The sequence below is a fragment of the Equus caballus genome, chromosome 8, assembly GCF_041296265.1.
Source record: "Equus caballus isolate H_3958 breed thoroughbred chromosome 8, TB-T2T, whole genome shotgun sequence".
NCBI classification, from domain to species: Eukaryota; Metazoa; Chordata; class Mammalia; order Perissodactyla; family Equidae; genus Equus; species Equus caballus.
The window spans coordinates 23,746,717-23,763,409 of record NC_091691.1 but is presented as its reverse complement, the minus strand read 5'-3'; the positions used below and the strand labels follow the sequence as shown (position 1 = coordinate 23,763,409).

Sequence of the window (16,693 nt, the reverse complement as noted above, 5' to 3'; positions counted from 1 at the left end):
GATGATAGGCATGGCCTATGGCCATGTAAAAAAACTTAAATAGCCATATAAGACAGCCAGATAATGGTTCCAGGAGAAGTCTTCAGGAGACACACGATGAAATGGCAAATAAGTGAATTTTTTTTAAAGCACTGTGAGAAGCAAGAACTCAAACACGAACTTGTACACTGATGTTCATTATAGCATTATTCACAATGGCCAAAAGGTAGAAACAACCTATCAAAAGACAAATAAACAAAATGTGGTCTATCCACACAATAGAATATTATTCAGCCATGAAAAGGAACCAAGTTCTGATACATGCTGCAACATGGATGAACCCCAAAAACGTGATGCTAAATGAAAGGAGCCAGTTGCAAAAGGACAAGTATCAAATGATTCCCCTTATCTGAATTATCTAGAATAGGCAAATCCAGAGACAGAAAGTAGATTAGAGCTCACCAGGAGCTGGGGGAAGGAGAATGGAGACAGAGTTTCTGTACTCATTTGGGATGATGAAAAGTTTTGGAAACAGGTAGTAGTGATGGTTGCACAATATTATGAATGTAATTAATGCCACTGAATTATGCACTTAAAATGGTTAAAATGAAAAATTTTGTTATATAGAAAAATTAATCATGTAATATGCTAAAAACCATTGAATTGTATACTTTAAATGGGTGAATTATGTCTCATTAAAACTGTTTAAAAAAAACTGTTGAGTCAAGCACAGAAACTGTGGAATGACTTGGAAAGAAAAAAGGGACAGGAAAAGTGATGTTGCTCGGGCAAATGGTTCTCATAGTGGTGGGTAAAAGCAGAATGGTGCCCTAGTGTGGAGAGTCTGTCATGTCCTCTGTCCTGCTGATAGAATACAGTTTAAAGTTCTAAGCCTGATCCTGGCTCTCAAAAACGTGGAGCATTACCTCCTGCTAGGGCAACTTTGTCCCCATCATATTCTTTGCCCTAAGGTTTCCTTCATGCCAGGCTTGATCATATCATGTAGCTGGCTCAGTATATCCTTTTCTCATCAAGCCTGCCCAATTTGGCTCACTTGTTCTCAGCTCAGTTGTTCTGAGTGCCATCTTTACTAAATCTTCTCCAACCGACCTCACCAATAACAGCCTGCCCTTTCTCTGGGCTTCTACAGCACTGGGCAGTGATGTCCATCTTCCAGTGTTTCTTGGTTTCTGTCTTGATATCCACATTTCTCATCAGATAGTTAAAGTCCCAGAGAACAGAGTTCACATTTACATTTCCTGTACATCGTTTCAATAGCTGGTATAGCGCAATGGACAAAGCAATCTCCTGATCTTGTTGCCCTAACGTGTTACTAAAAATTGCAATGGAGCAAAGTGACCATCTCATAATGGCTGAGAGGGCCAGCCCTGGATTCAGAAAGACTTAGGTTTAATTGCCATTTCTGGCAACTTCCAAGTGTGTGAGTTTCAGCAATTCATTTAATTTCTGTAGACCTCAGCTTCTTCATCTGGAAAAGGGGATAGTACTTGTATCTGCCACAAAGGTTCTTGCAAAGGTTAAATAAGATTTAAAAATGTAAAGTGTTTAGCACACTGCCAGGTCACCTGTAAACTGGAGCTGCAGTGTTAAAGCAAAGTGGAAAATCACGATTGATGGTTTATCTCAAAATCAACACAGAACAGATGTGGCCCTAAAATTACGCTCTCCTAACGGAATGGTCTTCCAAACGTCTATAAACAAAATGAAGGGGGAGACAAACCAAATGGCCTTTGGTGTAATAGGATTACATTTCTTTCTGGAAACAGCTCCAAACTTTTTATTAAGGTCTTCAGAATGAATAATTTTGGAGAGAAGGAAAATGCAGAATACAACAACTCTCATACATCTTGTTCAAGTATTTCCACGTACTGTAATCGTCCTACACATATGAGAGTAATTAGTGGCATTATTAAAATGATAAATGTAAACAGGATGCTTAAGAAAAAGAACAAGGTGACTGTTGTCCTCAGCCTGTTTTTGACTAACGTAACATTTTCTAATATTTGATTTTCTATCTATCTTTTTTAAAAAGTTCTTTTTTCACTGGGTTATTAAGGTAACACATCTTACTGAATTATAGTACGTATGACTTAGAACATACAAGTCTTTGCAATTGCTCCTGCCTGAAGATAGTCACTGTTAACAGTTGGTGTATGTGCTGCCATCGTTTCTTCTGGAGTACATACAATTAAATAAATAAGGATGGAATCATACTATAATACTGCCCCCAACTTTGTTTTACCCAATGATGCATCCTAAGGCATCTTTCCATAACAGAACAGATAGAGCCCTTTTTTTTTTTAAAGATTTTATTTTTCCTTTTTCTCCCAACGCCCCTTGGTACATGGTTGTGTATTTTAGTTGTGGGCCCTTCTAGTTGTGGCATGTGGGATGCTGCCTCAGCATGGCCTGACAAGCAGTGCCATGTCCACGCCCAGGATTCAAACTGGCGACACCCTGGGCCACTGAAGAGGAACACATGAACTTAACCACTCGGCCATGGGACTGGTCCCCCTTTATTATTTTTAACAGCTGCATGTTTCATTTTATGGATGTACCATAACTTATTTATCCAATTCTCTATTAAAAGATGACTGGAGGGGCCAGCCCAGTGGCACAGTGGTTAAGTTCACATGTTCTGCTTCAGTGGCCTGGGGTTCCCCAGTTCGGATCCCGGGTGTGGACATGGCACCGTTTGGAATGCCATGCTGTGGCAGGCGAACCGCATATAAAGTGGAGGAGGATGGGCACAGATGTTAGCTCAGGGCCAGTCTTCCTCAGCAAAAAGAGAAGGATTGGCAGCAGCTGTTAGCTCAGGGCTAATCTTCCTCCAAAAAAAAAAAAAAAATCTAATACAATTAAAAAAAGACCAAAAAAATCTGATAATTATTACTAAATTACCTTCCCTAAAAAGTCCTACCTTGTAACATTCTTCTTTTAATGTCGACATTACATTTTGATTAAAGCTGTATTTTTAAATCCATTATGCTATACTTCATGTATAATTTATTCTAAATCCTTCGGAAACTGTTCTCTCAGGTACATTAAAAAACAAAACGAACACCCACCATTGTACGGCACCAAAGGGGAAATCATTTAGAAGCCAAGTTTTTAGCTCTTATTGTCTGTGCTCCCCCTGCTGGCACTAAGGGAACAGGCACCAGAGTGAGTTGGTTTCTATCACAAAGGTTCCACAATTAAAAAAGATACATTTGTTAGAAATAAACCTTTACTCTTTTAAAAAAATGTTTTGTGTTTATCTATGTATGAATTAATTGACAGGCCTAATGTAGAGCAGTTTTAGGTCCACAGCCAACTTGTGCAGCAAGTGCAGAGAGCTCCCTGCCAGCCCTTGGCTGCCCCGCACACCCACACCTCCCCTGCTATCAACATCCCACCCCAGATTGGGACGTTTGTTACAACTGATGAGAAACCTTTAATCGTGATAAGGATCACTGTGGCTTTCTTTCTTCCTTTCTGACATGTCTCTGAGTCTGTAACTGAAGTTTCAACCCAAACACCCAGAATCTGATTTTAGATGAGAATTTTAATTATAAAACAAAAACACAACCCAACAACAACACTCTTTAAAGACTGCCCTTTCGTGTATCTGTGGAGCGTGTTTTTACATACTCATAGCCTTGGGTTTGTGAAATGTTGTACTCAATCCATAATTCAGACCTTGAGTGAACACATGCTCAAGAGCATCTAACTCATGCATTAAAATTACATATTAACCCATAAAACCAAAATGGAATGCTCTAGTTGATCAAGTATCACCATAAAGCTCCAGTTTGAATACGATTTTAAACTTAGGTCTGCTTCTGTATAGCCTTCCCCTTGTCCTCAGTAGCACAATACAAATAATCAGGGTAGCAACAGGCTCGGTTAAAATTTTCCTCTTTCCAGACTCCCTTGTAGCTAAAGGCCAAGGAGACACAAGTGCAAGTCTCTGGGACGGGTTTCTGAGAAGGGTACTTACAGTGATACTCACTGGCATGCCCCTTCATCCCTCTTGCTCTCCCCTCTTCTTCCTGCCAAGCCCAGAGCTGCAGGAGCATGTAGAGACTATGGGGATGAGTGCCACGTGCAAAGGAGAGTGGAGCAAGAAAATAGGAGGAGGCTGGGTCCCCAGTGACACCCTAAATGGCTGCCCCATTCAGGTGCTACTTCCGGACTCCAAGAAACACAGAACCCCCAAGGCCTTCTAAATTGGGTTTTCTGAGCTAAATACAATCCCAGCACAGATATTGAAAAAACTGCCTCTTAAAAGCCAAATGCATAAAGGTGCAATAGAGAAGGCAGTGCAGTAACTTTATGTCCAAAGGACTCAAGGCACTTCCTGAAAGATCTAATTTATAACCTTAACATACCAGGAAATGTGTGGTCTCATATGTTTCTGGAAGAACTCACATAATAGCTACTTCTGTCAGCCAAATAATGAAAACTTCTTACATGCTAAAAACTGGCCAAATGTAAAGTGAATGTCACATAAAGATAGACAATATAGAGTCCAGAAATAAACCCGTACATTTATGGTCAACTGACTTTTGACAAAGGGGCCAAGACAATTTAAAAGGGAAAGAATGGGGGCCGGCCCGGTGGCCGAGAGGTTGGGTTCATGTGTTCCAGTTCTGTGGCCCAGGGCTTCGCCGGTTCGGATCCTGGACGCGGACACGGCACCGTTCATCAAGCCATGCTGAGGCGGCGTCCCACATGCCACAACTAGAAGGACCCACAACTAAAAATATACAACTATGTACCAGGGGGCTTTGGGGAGAAAAAGGAATAATAAAATCTTTAAAAGGGAAAGAATAATCTTTTCAATAATTGGTACCACAACAAATGGATAGCCACATGCAAAAGAATAAAGCTGGACTCCTACCTCACTTCATATATAAAAATTAACTCAAAATGGATCAAAGACCTAAATGTAAGAACTACAAGTATAAAATGCTTAGAAACAGGAATAAATCAACACTTTGGATTAAGCAATGGTTTCTTGGATATGACACCAAAAGCACAAGTTACCAAAGAAAAAATAGACAAATGAAACTTCACCAAAATTAAAAACCTCTGTGCTTCAAAGGACACAATCAAGAAAATGAAAAAACTACCAACAGAATGGGAGAAAATTTTTGCAAATCACATTATCTGCTAAGTCTAGTATTATGAATATATATAAAGAACTCCAACTCAACATCAAAAAGACAAATAATTCAAGTAAAAAATGGGGGGCTGGCCCAGTGGTGCAGCCGTTAAGTTCGCACGTTCTGCTTTGGTGGCCTGGTGTTTGCCAGTTCAGATCCCAGGCGCAGACATGGCACCGCTTGCCAAGCCATGCTGTGACAGGCGTCCCACATATAAAGTAGAGGAAGATGGGCACGGATGTTAGCTCAGGGCCAATCTTCCTCAGCAAAAACAGGAGGTTTGGTGGCAGATGTTAGCTCAGGGCTAATCTTCCTCACCAAAAAAACCCAAAAAACGAGAAAAGGGCAAAGGATTTGAATAAATGTTTCCTCAAAGAAGATATACAGTCAATACTGCATGACAAGATGCTCAGCATCATTCTTCATTAGGGAAAAACAAATAAAAACTACAATGAGATGCTGCCTCACACCCACTAGGATGGCTCTAAACAACTAAGTGTTGGTGAGGATGTGGAGAAACTAGAACCCTCACAGGTTGTTGGTGGGAATGTAAAATAGTACAGCCACTGTGGAAAAACCTGGCTGGCAGTTCTCCAGAAAGTTAAACATAGTTACCATACAGCTCAGCAATTGCACTTGCTGGTATTTAACCAAGAGAAATGGAAACATACGTCCACACAAAAATTTGTATACTAATGTTCTTGGCAACATTGTTCCTAACAGCCAAAACATGGAACAACCCAGACGTCCATAAACTGATGAACGGATAAACAAAATGGGGTCTATCCATACAATGGAATATGACTCAGACATAAAACAGAATGAAGTTCTGACATGCCACAACACGGACAGACCTTGAGGACGTTATGCTAAGTAAAAGGAGCCAGACACAAAAGAACAAATATTGTCTGATTCCATTTCTATGAGGTGCCAGGGACAGGCAAATTCAGAGACTGAAAGTAGATTACTGTTAAAAGGAGTTGGAAGTTACAATTACGAGGGCTTTAATGGTTAGTGTTTCCATTTGGGTAATGAAAAACTTTGTAAATAGCTAATGGTGACGGTTGCACAAGATTGTGAATGTAATTAATGCCAGTGAATTGTACACTTAAAAATGGTTAAAATGGGAAATTTGTGTGTATTTTATAATAAAAAAAGAAAAATGAATGAAGTACGGATACATGCTATAACATGGATGAACCTTGAAAAGATGACACTAGGTGAAAGAAACCAGACACAGGAGCTGGCCTGGTGGCGCAGTGGTTAAATTCGCACTTTACGCTATGGTGGCCTGGGGTTTGCCGGTTCAGATCCCAGGTGCAGACATGGCACCACTTGGCAAGCCATGCTGTGGTAGGCGTCCCACATATAAAGTAGAGGAAGATGGGCACGGATGTTAGCTCAGGGCCAGTCTTCCTCAGCAAAAAGAGGAGGACTGGCAGCAGATGTGAGCTCAAGGCTAATCTTCCTCAAAAAAAAAAAAAAAGAAAAAAGAAACCAGACACAAATGGCCACGATATATGATCCTATTTATGTGAAATGTCCAGAATAGGCAAATCCATAGAGACAGAAAGCAGATCAGTGGTTGCCAGGGACTAGGAGGAGGGGGTTGGAGAGGAATACGGGGGTGACTGCTAAAGAGAACAGGTACATCTTTTGGAGATGGTGAAAATGTTCTGGAATTAGTGACAATGGTTGCAAAACTTTGTATATATACGAAAAATCACTGAATTGTACATTTTAAAAGGGTGAATATTATTTCACAAAAAATTTTGAGTGTCAAATACAAGCAATAAAATTTTTCTGACATGGAATGTTAGAAATTTCTTTATTATTATTACTTATTAAGCACCAACTTAATAGTGGAGAAAATTTCAAATCACCCATCAACAGCCCATTTTTCCCTCCCCCACCCAAATTCTTGATAAAGAGCTCTTCAAGTAAAGACATGCTCTCTTCCTTCTTCTGTATAAAACTTTATGAAATAAAGGCAAAGAACCGTGTACATCTTGCTGTGAAATGCTGCCCACGGCTGTGGACGGTGTCTGCCCAGGCTCCCTTTACTGTCCAGGTCCTGAAAGACTCTTGTTCATGAACTGTCTCTTCACAAAGCAAGTCCACCACTAACAAGAGGGGACAAAACAGAACGAACGATGGTGGTCAAATCACAATGCAAATTCAAGGTTAAGGTCCGAATATGAATTTACTGACTAACAAGATTTAATATTAGTCTGGCAGCCCTTACATTATAAACTCCTCGAAAGCACATGTAAAATTTTCTTTCTTTTTTTTGAGCAACTCCCAGGTCACTCAAAATTATGACAAAATAGACATAACCCATTCAAGATAGCTCACGCAAAAAACGTGTTGTGTAGATTTACAAAACCCCGACATAAGAACATACAACCAAAATCTTTTACCATATGCAATTCATTATTCAGGGTGATTCAGTGAACACCTTCTATGCACAAGGCACATATTCAAAGTTAAGTAACACTGCAATGTGGAAACTGAAAGTATTCTTGCAATGGGAGACCTGAGTGTGTTTAATGGTGGCTACAGGATAAAAGCATCAACTAAACAGGCAAAGAGGGTCTTACCTTGCTGGGTTTATCATTCTGAGGATCAAACACTTTCTCACAAAGTCTCAGTCCAGTCTCCTGCCTCAGTTGCTGTAAGTAGGCCCTCATGACTTCTAAAATAAGGAGCAGGGAGAACAACAAAAAAAACCGTATTTGAGAATGCATCCCAAATGTGCTAGTTGCTGATCTAGACATTGACCTTGGCAATACATTCCTATATAGTCGAAAACGATAAGAAATAGAAATGGCAGGCCAAACGGTTTTATAACTATATTCATTTTGGTCCAAAACATTTTCTACATGTTATACGTGTTGCCAAGAGTCTTTTTTGAGAGTGACTAGTAAGATGATGTACATGCTAGTGATTCCACTCTCAATCTGTATACCAATCAGGGCAAGAAAAGGAGGGGGGAAAAGGTCAAATGGAGAAAATCTTGTGCCATAGAGAGAGGTGGAGACCCTGCTCTTACCATCTTCCTGTTTGTTTGCAGGTTTGGCATAAATTGCGTTAAGTGGAAAACCAGGCTCTCCAGGAATGGGAAAATTAGTGATTCCCAGTGTATACATTTCTTTCTCGCCTTGGCTTTTGGAATTGCACTGAAAAAAAAAAAATATGTGCACACACACAAGTATTTTACAGGGAAAAGATTACTAATAACTAATTTGCAGTTCTTTAGTCTAAGTAGCTACGGCTTACGTTATTAATGTTTTTGGTGCCCTTTTGCAATCTGGTGAAGCCTGTAAGCCCCTTCTCAGAATAATGTTTTAAATGAATAAGATAGAATACATAGAATCACAAAAGAAACCAATTATAGTGAAATACAATAATTATAATAAAAAACAAATTTATGACATAGTCATAAATATGCTGCTTTATTCATGAATTAAATAACAAGATCCAGCAAGGGGTTAATAACTAAATTTTGAAGTAGTAATGAGTGTAAACAAAATTTCAAAATATCTTCAACTCTAAATGTAAGAGAAAAATGCTGTGATTTCTAGTGGAGAAAAAGGCAGAGGTGTTGCTAACACTACTGTGGGCTACTGCCTACATTAATAATGAAGTGAATGCTAAATTTCAGTTAGAGGTTAATGAAAAGAAAGATGTAATCTCTTCCTACTCAAGTTCATGGACCCTTGAATTCTATCCTTGGACCCCAGGTTAAGAACCCCTGAGCCAAGGGCTTAAAAGGAGTTTTTTGGTCAAGATTTCTGTCTTGGAGGGCTGGCCTGGTGGCATAGTGGTTAAGTTTGCACACTCTACTTCAGTGGCCTGGGGTTTGCGGGTTCGGATCACGGGTGTGGACTTACAAATCACTCATCAAGCCATGCTGTGGCAGCATCCTACATACAAAATAGAGGAAGACTGGCATGGATGTTAGCTCAGGGCAAATCTTCCTCAAGAAAAAGGAAGACAAGCAATGGATGTTAGCACAGGGCCAATCTTCCTCACCAAAAAAAAAAGAAAAAGAAAAAAGACTTTTGTCTTGGGAAAACACATGCAAAAGCCTTAAACCACCACTACCCTTATCTTCTGATTTGTCAACTATTACTGTTACGTCCATGCTCTAGGTTAGAGGAAATATTTTCTACTTGTCTCAACAAGTCCAAATACCTATTATAATTTGGTTTCCTGATAGATGATCATCCAAGTTATATTACCTTTTGGAGTTTCTTCAGACACTCAGAAATGTAGAGAGTTATATATATCAAGGTCCTATCAGCTTCATTCTACAGGGGGGAAAACAAAGTTTAAAAATAGTGCTGATTAAAACATAACAATTATGTGCAATAAACGAATTCAATCTTTGCCTTTTGATTATCAACTGAACACTGTGAAAATATAGTTACTACAGCATCACAAATTCCCATGCTCCAAATGCAGTCTTTTCAAGGCCCTTTTCTGTCCGCTCCTGGGGAGGGAGCCACCAGCTTCCACCATGAGCTGTGTGGCTGATCCTGTTTGCCTCAGCTCCCCCAGCCCTGGGTTCCCGGGGAGCTGTGCAACCAGGCCCTCACTCTGTATAGGAAGGAGAGTTAACAAGGCTGCCTGGAAAACCGGAGGTGTACCAGATGGTTGGCTAATTTTTAAAAACACTTTCACTTCAGGATCTCTGCTGAGAACAGAAACATTCATGACTCTTAAAGAGGAAGCAATTAATTCACATGTGACTTGTTCTTGAAGAGCTCCATAAGCCCAATTCTTGACCCACCCAAAAGGAAAATGTGCAGAAGACAAATGGATGTTGATCAAATGTGGTATGTACTTCAGGTCAAATGTTACACAGATTTATAGTTTAAAAAAAAACAAACTACACATTTTCCTATTTTTAAGATCAGATGATATTTGAGAGAATGAAATGTGGTAGAATTATAATATTTATTTATACCTATTACAACCACAACACTTAGACCATGCATTAGACACAGAAATCACTCCGTTAATACCACAGAATGTTTACACTACAATTTGTAGACCAAGAGTCTGCAAATAAAGATTTCACACCGTTTGATTCCAAAAGGTCAAAGTTCGGCAGCAGAGGCTAAAGTTCCAAATTGTTGAATATTATCAAGAAAATGTGTGACATTCCTGGTAACTTGCTCACAGCAGGAGCTCAGAAAACCTTTTTTTCCATTTCCCCCTCTCCTTTCCTGCCATCCTCCTCCTACCTTCTCCTTGACCTCATTCCTCACAGGAACTAGGAGCAGAAGAGAAGGGGGCTGAGGCAAGGGACAGGGTCAGTGAAGTTTATTTCTCCATCTCAGATCCAAGACCCAGGAAGCATAGAAAAAATAACATAGCACATAGGATTTTCAGTCTTGGACTGGCACCTAGTAGGTGCTTAATTAATGTTGAATAAACGAAGACGTGTCCAGACCATGAGATGGCGACTTTTCGGTAAAGGACCAGACAGTAACTATTTTAGGCTTTGCGGGCTGTACAGTCCTTACCACAATTAACTCAGCTGTTGTGGCATGAAAGCAGCCACTGACAATATACAAACTAAAGCGGGTGGCTGTGTTCCCACAGAACTTTATTTACAAAAAAGAGGCAGTGGGCTAGACTGGCCCTCAGGCTGTAGTTTGCCAACCCCTGGTGTAGACTTTGGAGGAAAAATGAGAAACTAATATTGATATGGAGTCTAACATAAGGCACTGTTCTGGATTTTTAAAATCACACAACCTCATTTTCTTTTATTTACTCCTCAGAGCACCCCTGACTGCCAGGTAGATATTATCCCTATCAGAAAACTAAATTAAATATTAAAAGCTCTGTATTTTACCTTAATTTCATAGTTTTTGAAGAAGACATTGGCCTTGAAGTAATAGATGGCTTCATCCACAATATCTGTATCTTTTGCTAAGCAGGATACGAGGGCAAGAAGAGAGAGAACATTAGCCAAATACAAAACATAAAACCGAACAAAGCTACAAAAACTATATATAGCTAAGCTCAACAGTCAAGGGTTTTAGAGCTGAACAAAATAAAATGAGGCTGCTGAAATATAAAGTCTTTACAAACGATTTCTAGAAAACTAAGTACATGGTTTATTCTTATGGATATATTGTCTTTATAAAAATTATACATGCTCATTAGAAAAATAAATTAATCAATACAGGAAAAAAATTTTTAATTGTCACCCAAACCTCACTACCCAGAAATAACTACTATTAACATCTGGTGAACATCATTCCAGACATCTCTCAATGCATTTATAAAAGAGACTGAGACAGCACAGACTAACTTTAACAGAATACATTTTAAAAATGAAAAGTATTCAGGGGCTGGATGGGTGGCATAGTGGTTAGGTTCACACGCTCCACTTCAGCGGCCCAGGGTTTGCCAGTTGGGATCCTGGGCACCGACCTACACACTGCTCATCAAGCCATGCTGTGGCAGCATCCCACAGAGAAGAACTAGAAGGACATACAACTAGGATATATGACTATGTACTGGGGCTTTGGGGACATAAAAAAAAGAGGATGATTGGCAACAGATGTGAGCTCAGAGCCAATCTCCCTCATTAAAAAAAAAAAAATAAGGAAAAAAAAGAAGCCAGGCAGTTTAACATGAGAGAGGACTATGTGTCTACCATGGAGACTCCTCCATTAAAAAAAAAAAAGTATTCAATATAATTTTATTTGGATTTACATACAATAGTTTCAGGGGAAAAAACTCTCAATTGTCATGTGGGAACACACTGGGGTTACATATCCATCTTTCTTTTTATAAAAACTATGCCTTAAAATATATTTGTACAAGCTGTTCTACATGGTCAGAGACTGACGAAAGCCAGAAATACTGTTGTGACAAAGACAGATCTCATGACACAATTTCTTTGGTAATTTTTGTTTTCCTTTTTTCATTTTAAAAAGGTCAAAATCCCAGGGTCTTGATACCCGGCAGCTGGTTTCAGCAACGCAGACGGTTATTTATACTTCTCGTCTGTGACTGCCATCCCTCTCACACAGCAGAAATGCAAAGGGACCCTGCAGTTTCACTACTCTATAATTCAGCTGTCTTTATTCCTGCTCATTCTCCTGCTACGGAATTTCCACAGAATTCTATTTTCTCGTAATCTATTTTCTCATCTACAAAAAGGAAACTTCCTCAGAAGATTCAATAGTGTCTACAGAACCAGCTAATTCTTCTAAATGTAATGACGTGGGGGGTGAGGGGGAGGCCACAGGATTCAGAAGAGTGTTTGTCACATAAAAGATGTTCAAAAGGTTATCTGTTGGATATAAATAAATTAATTTGATTAATGCTAACAGTTTTTTAGCTCACAGCACAGGCTTATACGCTTCCATAATTCCAAATTAGTTCTATTCCAGTCCCCCGGGTAAGAGTAACAGGTCATTCCTCGACTACAGCAATCAGGAAAATCTGGTTTCTTGGGGTCCCATTCTCCCTCAAGGGCCCAAGAATTGCAAAGGTGGTAATTAGATTTCCTCCACCCCTAGTTAATGGAATCTTCTGACATACTATATAGTACTTTGCAATGATCTTAAAAGTGTTCTTCTCAAGGAATCTGGGCCAACATTGATTCTTATTTTTCCTTTGCTGTAATTCCTTTATATTATTTTACTTCTTTTTGGTCTGTTTTTTTTCCATCTCTTCCTTTTTCTTCATCTCAGAATCAAGTAAAGACTGCGGTGACTCACCAAGTTTATGACATTTACCGAGCTTTCGATTGGTGTTGAAAACAAAATTAAATTAAAAGAGATCAAGTCAAACACTCTGGCAGAGGAATGGAGATAGGGTCAGTACAAAATTGGTAATTAAAACCATGGTCTTAGGGGCTGGCCCCGTGGCCGAGGGTTAAGTTCACATGCTCCACTTTGGTGGCCCAGGGTTTCGCTGGTTCAGATCCTGGGCACAGACATGGCACCACTCATTAGGCCATGCTGAGGCAGCGTCCTACATGCCACAACTGGAAGGACCCACAACTAAAATATACAACTATGTACTGGGGGGATTTGGGGAGGAAAAAAAAACGCAGGGGAGAAAAAAAAAACATGGTCTTGGAGACCATGAATGGAACTCACTGCAGACCCTTTCTGGGGCAGGGCAACCATGTCTAATGTCAGACAAATTACACGGTTGGCAGAACATCTCAGGATGTGTCAGAAGAGTCTCACATAGTGTATGAAAAGGATGGAGCTTTCTCAACAGTAAAAAATGGTTAAAGAAAAGAAAGTGAATGCCAAGAAAGAAAGCAAAGATATAAAATTCAGAAAGCAAAAGAAGAAATGAGTAATATTAGATAGGACACTTAAGATTTAAGATCAAGGTATTGCTAAAAATGAAGATCCTGAAGAATGGAGAAAGGAAGCAGATTTAGATGGGGAAGAGGTTAAAATATGTTTTTTTTTCCATCGTGATGACAGAGAAAGGATGAGGACATGGCATTTTACAGAAGTAGCAGCATTAGCTCAGTTTCAAAGAACTGACTGATAGGGATGATAGGAACAGTGTCAAGAATTAAGAACATTTTTTCTTTCCCTTCAACAAAATATCCTGGAGAAATGAGCAGCAATAATAATACAGTTCCCCATTAGATGCAACATATACCCATGATCTTGAAAGGTCTAGAAAACAGTATCTGCCAAGCAAATAGAAAATACAAAAGCAATCTGAAGCAGAAGACTGAGCTCAGAATTTCCCCAATTTGATGTCAGAGGGTCGCGGGATGTTTCATACCCAAATCTGAAAATAATGGAAAGGGGTTTCAACTTACTCTCTCTAGGGGCAGGTCCTTTGAATTGACTTCTGATGGGCAACAGTGCCATGTTTCCAATGAGTTTAGTGTCAGGGTCCATGAGAGAAGAGTGGTAAGCCTGTAGTGGCAAGCCAGGTAAGAATATAGAAGCAAAAAGAGAGCAACGTCAGCAGGGGAGACAAGAACATTTCCTCAAAGGGAAAAAGACAGCAACCACTCCAAGATTAACTAGGGGATGAGGCAGAGGGATGGTGGCAGCCACGTGCTGTGGCTGGCTCTCACTGGCTCATGAAAACTGTTAAATTTTGAGCCAAGTTGGTTGTTGAACACAGCCATTATTACAAATTAAAATTATACAAATTTACAGTTAAATAAACAGTATTAAAAACAAAGGTAGGGCCAGCCCAGTGGTGTAGTGGTTAAGTTCGCATGCTCCGCTTCAGTGGCCTGGGGTTCGTGGGTTTGGATGCCGGGAGCAGACCTACACACCACTCATCAAGCCACACTGTGGCAGCATCCCACAGACAAAATAGAGGAAGATTGGCACAGATGTTAGCTCAGGGACAATCAGCAAAAAAATTTAAAAACCACATCCACCAAAGGTAATAAATAGTCAAAATTCACAACTTCCTATTTTTAAAAGTTGTTTTACTACTGTTTACCATCTTAAGGTTATTTATGTCTTGGTATCTTTATGGTGGAAATACTATACAATGGGGTGCTACTGTGCATCTCTTCCAGTTCCATGTTCACATTGCTAAGTGGTAGGAGTATCCACACTACAGAAATAGGCAAACACGATATTAATTAGGGGTACCCCTCCCCCAGCTGTTGTTAAGCCAGAACCTAAGCACTGCTTTTCAGCTCTGCCACTTCCTGGCTTGGTGTTTGACCACGACATCACTTTTCTTCTCTTAGCCAGTCTCCAAGTTTGTAAAATGAAGAGATATATACTGCCTTCAGTGAGTAGGTGTGAGTTAAAGGAGGGGAAAAAAATCAAATTAATGAGAGCAATTTGTATGCTGATTCCCAGTTCTGCTTTTTACAAGATGTCTGGCTTTTTGTAAGACAACACGGGCACCATTCACGAATTCATTCATTCACAAAACGATTACTAAGCACCATCTATGGGCAAGGCACAGTGACATAACAGGATGCAAGCCCAGTATGGTTTCCACCCTTGAAGAACGTTCAGGCTCACGGAGAAGACAAATATTAAATAAGGGATCACAGGGGAAGTCCAAGGTACTCTGCGCAACTGGAATGAGCACAGGGCTTTAGGGTCCTGGCTTAAAATCTGGTTTGTGCGCAACCTTGGGCAAGTTACTTATCTTCTCTGAGCCTCATTTCCTCCTCTGCAAAAGGAGAGAACAATAACATATCTACTTCACAGGGTCACCGTGAGGATTAAATGGGATAATTTATATAAAGCAGGCAGCTCAGGCCTGCTGGCACACGTCAGGAGTCAAATGGTAGCTATGCGACTCATAAGATATACATCTCTAAGTATGGCTTGCTCCTTTTTGTCACAGGTATGCTTCATTTAAAGCAACCTCCACCCTCCCCTTCATGTTTTGTTACCCATCTAGCATTTCCTTGATGGCATTTTTCACTGTCTGAAACGATCTCCTTTATTTTATTTACATTTACGTGTTAATTGTTTGTCTCCCCATTAGAGGTAAACTCCTTCAGAGGAGGGATTTGCTGGGCTCATTCAGTGCCGTAACAGTGCTCGGCATGCAGCAGGTGCTCAGTAATGTTTGTCGTCTGAATAAGCCCATGTTACTGAACCTCCTTTTTCCTAATCTGTAAAATGTAGACCATGATGGCAATAAATCTACCCCCCAGACTGGCTGTCAGAAATTAAGAGCAACCAGACCACCGTCAATTTCGCTCCTACTCCGAAGCACAAGAAGACAGAAACATCTGGGAACCAGGCGCGGACCTGAGTCTGCTCTGGGGCCCTAAGCCCAGCGGCTCAGGGGTGGCCGTCACCGCCGGGGGACGGGGGCGGAGTCCGGGAAGCGGGGTTCGACAGGCACGAGCTGCGGGAGGGACCCGCCCCCTGGGGCGAAGGAGGAAGTGGGCCCCCAGGAAAAAAGGAGAAGCCGGACCCCGGACTTGAAAAATGAAAAACAAAACGCGCAGCCCTTGGCTCCTGGCTCTGGGGAAGCTCGGGGGACCCTGCCGGAGCCGGGGGTGCAGAACGGGCGAGAGAAGGCGTCGGGACTGGAGAGAAGGGGGCGGGAAGGGCCGGGCAGCCTCCTCCGCACGGCCCTGGTCTCCGGGCGCTCGGCCGCGCCCCCGCCCCCACGGCCGACACCCCGGGCCGCCCCAATCCTGCAGGCACCGGCCCCCTCCCCTCGGCCTCCCCTTCTCGGCCCCTGCTTCCTCTCTGCCCTCCTCGGCCCGCTTCTCTCGGCGCATGCACGACTTCTTGCTGCTCTCCCCAATGCTCGCCGTCTCCCCGCATCCCCAACTCGGCCGCCTTACCGGCATCTTGACGGCGCCGCGGTTCCAACCCAGATGAGGAAGACGGGGTTAGAGCGCGGCGCTTCCGGTCTGGCGGCCCAGGCGGGGCAGGCGGAAGTGAGCCGGAAGGGGAGGCCTCCACGCTTCCGGCCTTGCGGTCCCGCCTCTGGGTGCTGCGGCTGCGTGGAGCCGAAGGCGCGCCAGGGGGCGCCCGAGCAGCAGGCAGGGGCTGAGTGTCGCGCATGCGTGAGGCCTGTGCGACAGG

The 16,693-nt window shown here is 41.5% G+C and overlaps 1 protein-coding gene across 1 annotated transcript; it reads right to left on the bottom strand.

Annotated features, from left to right (window-relative positions):
• Nucleotides 1-6,959: 6,959 nt before the first annotated feature.
• ARPC3 (actin related protein 2/3 complex subunit 3) lies at nucleotides 6,960-16,469 on the bottom strand. The gene is made up of 7 exons (NM_001309270.1): nucleotides 16,450-16,469; nucleotides 13,975-14,074; nucleotides 11,017-11,093; nucleotides 9,395-9,463; nucleotides 8,203-8,329; nucleotides 7,751-7,845; nucleotides 6,960-7,273 (listed from the first exon to the last, which is right to left on the bottom strand). Exons 1-7 carry the CDS (start codon nucleotides 16,453-16,455, stop codon nucleotides 7,211-7,213), a joined length of 537 nt encoding a protein of 178 aa, NP_001296199.1. The 5' UTR covers nucleotides 16,456-16,469; the 3' UTR covers nucleotides 6,960-7,210.
• Between the last annotated feature and the right edge of the window lie 224 nt (nucleotides 16,470-16,693).

Bases quoted from the DNA above. Each gene is read 5' to 3' on its own strand.
- ARPC3 (NM_001309270.1), bottom strand. The intron at 11,094-13,974 runs GTAAGTTGAAAC...TATCCTGCTTAG, and splicing joins AGGACCTGCCCCTAGAGAGA to CAAAAGATACAGATATTGTG. The intron at 8,330-9,394 runs GTAATATAACTT...TTTTTTTTTCAG, and splicing joins GTCTGAAGAAACTCCAAAAG to TGCAATTCCAAAAGCCAAGG.